The sequence below is a fragment of the Phyllopteryx taeniolatus genome, chromosome 3 (genome assembly GCF_024500385.1).
Source record: "Phyllopteryx taeniolatus isolate TA_2022b chromosome 3, UOR_Ptae_1.2, whole genome shotgun sequence".
Lineage (NCBI taxonomy): Eukaryota > Metazoa > Chordata > Actinopteri > Syngnathiformes > Syngnathidae > Phyllopteryx > Phyllopteryx taeniolatus.
In genome coordinates this window covers 14,623,320-14,632,581 of record NC_084504.1, presented here as the reverse complement: position 1 = coordinate 14,632,581, position 9,262 = coordinate 14,623,320, and the positions used below count along the sequence as shown (strand labels likewise).

General features: G+C 37.6%; 1 protein-coding gene across 1 annotated transcript; it reads right to left on the bottom strand.

Annotated features, from left to right (window-relative positions):
- Positions 1 to 1,385: 1,385 nt before the first annotated feature.
- On the bottom strand, positions 1,386 to 5,325 carry il1b (interleukin 1, beta). The gene is made up of 4 exons (XM_061767121.1): positions 5,177 to 5,325; positions 3,850 to 4,057; positions 3,129 to 3,290; positions 1,386 to 1,976 (listed from the first exon to the last, which is right to left on the bottom strand). Exons 2-4 carry the CDS (start codon positions 4,055 to 4,057, stop codon positions 1,621 to 1,623), a joined length of 726 nt encoding a protein of 241 aa, XP_061623105.1. The 5' UTR covers positions 5,177 to 5,325; the 3' UTR covers positions 1,386 to 1,620.
- Between the last annotated feature and the right edge of the window lie 3,937 nt (positions 5,326 to 9,262).

Below are 9,262 nucleotides of genomic sequence, written 5' to 3'. Positions count from 1 at the left end.
TATTAAATCCTTAAAGTCAACTATTATTATCAAGCGTGGTTAATATTCAATGATTATATTATTTTCATTTTTTATTTCTTCAGAATCTAAAACTAGTTTAATGTTATTTTTTGGCACGGTTGTGGCTGACCTTCATTTATGTCAATAAAAAAAAAAAAGGTCGTTGCTCAACCACCGCTCATCCTCTTTTCGTCATCGAAAAAGATGAAAAGGACAGCAGGCCAAATAACGAGACAGAAAGAGAGCCAACAACTACCTTGGGGGGGGAAAAAAGTTGTATTTAAAAGACATTATTTTCAGTCCTACTTAAGGTACGGCTTTTTGTATTGCGAGTTTACGTGCCTGCATTAAACCCGCTCTGCATAATGTCGCAAACGGCTTTCAAATGAGTCAATGAAGTCATCAAAACTGCTTTGACACATGAAGACCAAGCACCCGGCACTAAAACACAAGCCTTTGGAGTTGTTGTTGTTTTATTTTTATTTTTTTAAGATATTAAACATTACCCCTAGATGGTACCGGCTTGTTGAAGAGAAATGAGCTTTGGGCTCTCACTAATTACAACAACTGCATTTGCTGTGATGCTGAGTTTTTTTTTTTTAATGATATGTTTTGATTTGTTTCTATGCCTGTCCGTTAAAATATGTCTGAGGCGCAAATCCGCTATATGCGGAAAGTCACGTGACCAAAACAAGTGTATGCTGCGCTAATGCGAATAAGTACGGGTTGATGACATGATAATTTGAAGCTGAACTTGATAAAATGTTGTTTTCTTTTTGTCCGGTGTTACGGACAAAAGTTAAATACATGTGTATAATTGATTTATGCAAATATGATATGATATATGTAAACACCAACAAAGCCAAATCATCGGATATTGTCATCTTTGGTGGGTCTGTGGTAACGTTATTGTAGATGTTTTGCACCAGTCACTTGCTATATAGGGTTCCGCCATTTACCTGTGCCGAAAGGAAGTGCTTTTAACTGTTTTGCCAAACGCGGAAGTTGGTAGCGCATATATCAGAATCAGAATCATCTTTATTTTGCCAAGTATGTCCAAAGAAAACACACAAGGAATTTGTCTCCGGTAGTTGGAGCTGCTCTCGTACGACAACAGGCAGTCACTTTTGAGACATAAAGACATTGGCAAAAAACAGCCGCTAAAGCAATAAAACGTTGCTAGTTATCTGGTAATGCCGGTACAATTTTTTTATAATTTTTTATTTTTTTTTGGACAATTGTGAAAAAAGATGCAGAGTCCTCCAGCACTTAGAGCAGTTTGATGACTAGTAATATAGCTATTACCAGGTTTAACCAATAAAGCTAGTGACCGCTGCTTTAGAAAATGGATGATGGATGGATGACTGACTTCATAGAGGCGCATGTTGAGACGTTTCATTTTATTGACACATTTTATTGCACCGTGAACACAACTGCGAAAACATAAATACACATGAAATATATAAATAAATCAATAAATACATGGAATAAATACTTGCATAAATAGATCAAAATGAAAGAAAGCATGTCATCTATTTAAGGTGCTTCCAGTCATGCTACCACATCTTAACAGATGCTGCTGTTCGCATTTGCTGTTCTCGAGCATCGTTTTTTCCCCCCCTAGTTTTTCCTCTTAATATGGAAGGTGACGTATCGGTTGGCGGTGCGCTGGCACATCTCCACGGCCATGTTGTCCTCCTCCGCCGTGCTGATGTACCAGTTGGGGAAGCGCGCCGACGCCAGGGTGCTGAGGCTGACCCCCGAGTCGCGCTTGTAGAAGAGGAAGCGCAGCATGTCGCTCTCCGAGGCCACGCCCATCAGACTCTGCCTGTCCTCTACCGGCTCCAGGTGCAACGTGGGCCTGGTGCCCTCCTGGTGGCACGACAGGTACAGGTCGGTGCCCTTGATGCCCAGGGCCACCGGTCGGGCTTCCGTGTTGAGGGACGGGTGCACGTAGGTGGACATGTTGAGGTGCACTGCAAAGCATGACAGACCAAACGGCACGTTAGTACAGTGCCGCCTTGACTTACAAGTTGAATCCGTTCCGTGGCCACGCTCGTAAATCAAAACACGCGTATTGCAACTCATCTTTGACAACAACAACAAAATGTTGTAACATGTTTTTAAATAAAAAATAGCATTCTACAATACTGTATTTTACACTATAAAAACATAGAGTAATAACATAAATTGAATAAAATGTAAATAAACCCTTTTCGCCTTATGATTTCATGTTAATTCACACGCCTGCTTATGTTTGTGCACATTGGCCACCAGGGGGCAATATAATACAGATGTTGATAATATACTTAAGATTTAATGGTGTAACACGACAAAAATACTGTTGCAACTAAGCTGCCGTAATATTACTGTTGTTTTTTTGCAGAGGATAAAGAATCTATGCCGGTGAATATTGTTATGCTGTCCGTCTGCACGTGTTGCTGCACCGTTTGTCTTCAAAAATCCGCTGTTTAAATGGTTCTAACTACTGTAAAATTGATGCCAGTTTCTTTAGCCTGTCTATGACGTTTTGCATTGTGTGTTAACATTCAGGTAGGTGACTTTTGTAAGACAAAGTTAAGTCAGTTTGATTAAATACACAATGTGTGTTTGTTTTGACAGTGAAATACAACTTTATAATGACTAATACTAAAAATGAATAAAGAATGAATGCATTTAAAAAGAAAAGACCCTGTGTAATTTAAAAAAAAACTAAAAACAAATAATAAATAATTTTTAACAGCAAAAGAAAAAGATTTCTGGGCTTTATTTGGTATTAACTTAAATGTGGTCACATTTTGTTCATGTCAGGGCTTGAATTTGTTCAAACAAATGTAAATAAAATGTTGAGAAAATAAAAAGAAAAATATAATATTAGCAAAAAAGTTCCCAGTTCTTTAAAGTATATATATATATATATATATATAAGAAAAACATCCTTTTTAGGGGCTTTTGTGAAGGCTGAAGTTTGTATTGTATTGGATGTTAGTATTTGTTGCATTTAATGTAGGACAGGCGACGATGAGTTGTCATTCTGTTGAGTAAACTGAGAATGTAACATGGTGAAATGTGGCAAGAAACACGGTGTGTGTGAATATAAATGTAGAATTCGTGTACGGTGTCCAGACCTTTGCGGTGGCTGCTTCCCCCCTGCAGTGTGATAGCGTGCAGCTCCATGCTGTCTCTGAGCAGCACCAGACTTTTGTTCTGGCTGTCGTTCACGGTGCACTGATACTCCCCCGTCCTGGTGAATTGATTCACCGGCGCTCGCCCCTCGGGCATGTGGAACACTGAAACAAAAAAAAACATGTTAGACTGGGAAACATCAAAGACTTTTGTCTTTCAAAGAAAATGGACTTGCGAGTTTAATTTGTTCCATACAAAAACATACAGTCATACAATAATTAAATAGAATGTAATTCATTAAAGAGTTTCAGCTCATATTTTTCATGCTTTAATTCAACTGACATTGTGCTTCACCTTCTGTTGTGCCTTGGCCACCAGGGGCCAGTATGAAACATAGAGACGATACACAGAGACTTGATGGCGCAACACAGAGCATAAGCTTCAGTAACAGTAGTTTATCGCAGAGTATACATGATATAATATATTCACATGAATATTGTGCATGTGAGCTACTGCACTGTTTGTGATCAAATATCCATTGTTTAAAGGTTTAAACTAACTACCGCACCATCAATACTATATTTGTTAGCCCGTCTTTGGCGTTTTGCATTGTGTGCTAGCAGACTTTCGTAAGACAGTTATGTGGTTTGGTTAAATATGCACCAAACATATTTATATGGAATGAATATAAACAATGGCTATTGGATGGAATTTGAGAATTACCTTCAACGATGTCATCGATCATGATGTTGAGGAAGCTTTCCCCGCTGAATTTATTCCTGAGGGCCATTTCGGTGCGGCTGCCCTTTAACCTCTCCATGGCGACCACCAGGTTGACCACTTTCCTCATGGTCAAGGGATGATGGCAGAGCTCCAGGTCTAGTCCCGCGGGCAGCTTGGGGCTCATGGGGCATCTCGTCTCTGTGGCCATCTTTTCAGAGATGTCACATGTTGTTATATACTTTATGTACACATCCATTGTTACCGACTAGTCTTGCTGCTTTTATTTACATTATATGAAAAGTATAATATTCTGTTTATATATTACTAGGCATGTATAGCTGTCACTCCACTGAGGATTTATTGATGTCTTTTTTTTTTTTTTTTTGCTACATACAATGTGGCTAACCATTCTTGCTGCAGCTCACGTTCACTTCTTTCAATATACTGTATCAAGTATATCATAGTACAGTTTTCTGTTAATATGTAGACTATTTATTAATACGCGTATAGTTTTTAAACCGGGGTGTCAAACTCATTTTCAGTGAGGGCCACATAGTAATTATGACTGTGAAAATCATAAATATATAATCATCCATCCATCCATTTTCTGAGCCGCTTCTTCTCACTAGAGTCGCGGGCGTGCTGGAGCCTATCCCAGCTGTCATCGGGCAGCTGGTTGCCAGCCAATTGCAGGGCACCTACAAACAAACAACCATTCCCACTCACAGTCACACCTACGGGCGATTTAGAGTCTCCAATTCATGCATGTTTTTGGGATGTGGTAGGAAACCGGAGTGGCCGGAGAAAACCCACGCAGGCACGGGGAGAACATGCAAACTCCACACAGGCGGGGCCGGGGATTGGCTGACGCGCTAACCAGTCGTCCACCGTGCCCCCAATATATAATCACCCCATCATATTAGTACGTGTACAGAGTATGTCTTTTTATATAGTGTATATAGACACCTGAAGCTGGGCTCAACTGTAGAAACCAGTACACTGCTACTGACTATTTTTGCCGATTTTGTTCACATTTCACATCTGGATATTTAGTATGCATAGTATAGTAGTGTTAATACTGTACATAGACTATTGATTGATATGATACATGTATACCTTTTTTGCTACCTACAATGCTGCTGACTATTGCTGCTGTTCATATTCATATCTGCATATATATAGTATAGTGCAATGATTATGGTATAGTATTCTAACAATATATAGCTTATTTATGGATACAGGTATATTTTTTTGCCACATAAAATGCTGCTGACTATTGTTGCTGCTTATTCTCTTCTATTGTACAAAAATAATCAAAATAAGGTACCTTGTTGGGGGTGTGTAGAAGTTGTAGTATTAGTCGTAGTTCACTGGTAGGAGCAGTCAGTTGTATAGTTGTTGTGTTTGTGCTTGTGTGTTGGGACTTTTATACAACTTTGGTACCACCCGAGGAATTTCCCTCCACACACACAGGAAGTGGGATGGTGCATGGTGATGATGTCACACCTCTGAAGTAATACTGTATTGTCAGGTAAATGTGTGGGATGTTAAAAACAGATATCATCACATTTGATCCTCAATCCGGGTGGGGGGAAGGGGGGGGGAGTCAATTAAATGAAGTGAAATTACAGTAAAGTATACTTGTAAAGGAATACATTAAAACAATTAAAATAAAATAAATTACATTAAAGTTAATCATTTGTTCTTGCATCGCTGAATTGATGTTTAAATACTACTAGTACTACTACTAACAACAGCAACAACGACAATAATAATAATAATAATGACAACTAACAACAATGGTAAAGTGTAGCGTTAACCCTAACCTGTTTATTGCTATTTCCTGTTTAAGTTTAAACATAAAACATGTTGTGCGTTTTTATAATGCACACTACTGCAATGTGCTGTTTTTCTTATTAAAAAACTTTTTTCCAAAATTTGTGTTGGTGTTTTTTGGGGGGCTGGAACTGATTATTGGCATGGTCACGGTCATGGAACAATTAAAGTCCTGTCAAGGCACCACTGGAGATACAGAATCAATCTAAAATTAAGTTAATCGAAAAAAAGGTTAACAGGACTTTTTATTAAAAAATATGCCTTTTTTTAAAGGCAACTGTATTTGCTTTAGGTTCAAACTTTTTTCCTTGAAACATAGGACTTTATTTTCAAATACGTCAGACTTTTTTCCTCAAAAGATCTTTTTTCAGATTTTTACAATTACTTCTTCCTCACTCATAATGTAGCAACTTTTTCCTTGAAAAAAAATACACTTCCTCAAAATATTCCTTTTATCTAAAAAAAAAAAAGAAACTTTATTCTGATTATATTTGGACTTTTTTTCCTCCAGTTTTTTCCCCCCTCATAATATTTAGAATTTCTTTCCCTCTGGGTATATGCTACTTTTTCCCCATGTAGTCATATTAAAAAAATATTCCCTTGAAAAATTGGACTTTTTAACTCCAGGACTTTTCAGACTGTTTTTTTGTAATTCCTTATCGTCAGAGTTGAGGTTCTTTTGATGTAAGTAAAAATTCCATCTCGCTCAGTTGTTTGGTGTTGCATAAACGCGGCCGTGTTTATGATTTCATCACTTCTCCTCACACAACCACAGCTCAGACTTGCACGCACATTGTTTCGAAGGAGGAAACCATGATTGCACATTCTTCCCTTATAGCGCTATTTAATAACTTTAGTTCGGCTGCTTTCTCTAAAATAAAGATAAAACATTGGAATTACATGATTGCAAATGTATTTTTTTTTAGAATGGTGTCTTAATACTACAGGAATAAAAAAAATGTTTAAGTCCTATTTTTCAAGACAAAAACTCTTATATCTTGGGAAAAAGTCGCAATCTTAAGCAAATAAAGTGTCTTTTTTCATTAATAAATAACCTTTTGGTGAAAAGTTATTATATTCTGCAAATTCAGGTGGATAAAAAGTCAAAATACTGCGAGAGTAAACTTTTTTTTCTGAGAAAAAAAGTCATATAGTCCTTTTAAGATTTTTGTTATTGAGGAAAAAAAACATGAAATATTTTTTCTAGATAAAAAGTTATCAGGTAAAAACTCATAATCTTAGAATTATTCTTTTAAGAAAAAGTTGTACCGTTTAAAAAAATTAACAATATTATTTTTTCTAAACAAACATCGTAGCATTACACAAAGAAAGTGAAAACAAAACATTTGAGTCGTAAAACATCATGTTTTGTAGAGACAAAAAAAAGCAGTAACAATCATCGATGAAAAAATGTATATTTTTTCAGGATAAAAGAAGGTTTAAATACAAATTAACGCACAAAAAATAATTAACCAATCATAAAAAATAAACTATTAATTCATATCATATAAAAATCAAGAAATTGAATAAAGTGAATAGTAAATTAGAAAAAAAAAAATTTTAAATCTAAAAAAGACAACTTTACTAGAAGTCCCCGTAAAGTGAAAATAAATGCCTTCTAAATTTGATTTGTTACAGAGAAGTGTGTTGTTACCAACCCTGCCAAATTTGAAAGCTCAAAGAAATCGCTGAGTATACAAATGGAAGCTTCAAATTTAAACGATTGCCTCAGCTCTCAAACGCTGTGAGTGTCTGCTGAATGTGTAGTACCACGCCCTGCAGAAATGGATGCTAACATCCCTGCAGTGGGTGGGAAAAGTATGTGAACCCTTTGGAATTTCTTAAATTTCTGTATAAATTGGTCTTAAAATGTGGTCTGATCTTCAGGTAAATCACAAGAATATACAGTCTACTTAAACGAATACCACACAAACAATTATATGCTTTCATATTTTCATTGAAAATAACAGGGAGGAAAACATAGGTGAAACTCTAGGCTAAGGATTCTCCTAGTGCTAATCAGAGTCATGTGTGAGCCAACCCGGAGGTGTAGCTTAAAGCTGCTCTGGCCACTAGAAAACACCACCTGTTTAGAATTGTCTCTTGCCAAGACGCATTGCCTGATATGTACCATATCTCGCTCAAAACAGCTCTCAGAAGACCTACGATTAAGAATTTTGACTTGTACAAAGCTGTACAAAGTAAAGAATATTCCCCGAGGTAAAAAAAAAAGAGCCCTAGAGTATCCGCTGAAGACTTACAGAAATCACTGGCACCTGTCAACATTTCTGTTGACAAACCTTCCATACATAAAACATTAAAGAAGAATTGGGTTCATGGGCGAACACCAAGGAGGAAACCGTTCCTGTCTAAAAAAAACAAAAAACGTATTGCACTTTTGAAATTTGTTAAAGAACGCTTGGGTGTTCCACAGCATTACTGGCAAAATATTCTGTGGACAGATGAAACCAAATTTTAATTGTTTGGGAAGAATTCACATAAGTACACCAACATCAAAACCTTATCACAACTGTGAAGCAGGGCGGAGGGAGCATCATGGTATGGGCATGCTTTGCCAAATCAGGGCCTGGACAGCTTGATATCATCAGTGGAAAAAATGAAGTTTTGCAGGAGAACTTGAGGCCATCTGTCCAAGATTTGAAACTCAAAAGAGGATGGCTGTTCCAATGGGACAATGATCCAAAACACAGAAGCAAATCAACAACAGAAGAATTTCAGAAGAAAATATGTGTACTGGTGTCTCCCAGTCAAAGTCCTGACCTCAACCTGATTGAGATGCTGCGGGATGAAATCAAGAGAGCTATTCACACCAAATATCTTAGGAATCTTGCTGAACAGTTTTGGAAAAAGTAATTGTCAAGGTTATTCCTGCCAAAGGACGGTCGACCAGGTATTAAATCCAAGGGTTCACTTGCTTTTTCCTCCCTGTCCTGTGATGATGTTATGCTCTATAAAAATATGAAAACATAATTATTTGTGTGGTATTAGTTTAAGCAGACTTTGTTTAGTCTTGTGATTTAGATGAAGATCAGACTACATTTTATGACCAATTTATCCAGAAATGTAAGAAATTCCACTGTACGTTTGAGCCGCGAAAATATATCTGCTTAAAGCCTCTGGTGCCTGGAATATACCCCACCAGGTCGACGCTGAGCTTTCCATGCTGCGACGAGAGGTGTTAGCCACCAGCTAGCTCGCGAGTTAACCGGGGCTTCTCTTGGCCAGTGGACAGCGGGTTCGTGCCTTCACCGCTTCGCTTGGGGTTGTGTCGTGTCCACATAACAGGGACACTTCAGGGAAAGTCGACCGAAACAAAGCGGCACGTCACGCAGCCTGTGGCTTCCACGAAATGACAGATATTTGAGCACATACTTCCTGTTTGTTGTATACACACAATAATTTACGTTCCAACATACTACAGTAGCCTGAACAACACCAAATATATAACGCTTGGGAATTTTAATAACAACACCCAACTGTTCTGGAAATTGTGACATCCAGGAAAGATGCATTTTTGGGGTGTAGGCATAGCTAGCTAGCTAACGGCACAAAGTCA

Bases quoted from the DNA above. Each gene is read 5' to 3' on its own strand.
- il1b (XM_061767121.1), bottom strand. From the start codon at position 4,057: ATGGCCACAGAGACGAGATGCCCCATGAGCCCCAAGCTGCCCGCGGGA. The intron at 3,291-3,849 runs GTAATTCTCAAA...TTTTTGTTTCAG, and splicing joins GATCGATGACATCGTTGAAG to TGTTCCACATGCCCGAGGGG. The intron at 1,977-3,128 runs GTCTGGACACCG...CATGCTTTGCAG, and splicing joins GGGAAGCAGCCACCGCAAAG to TGCACCTCAACATGTCCACC.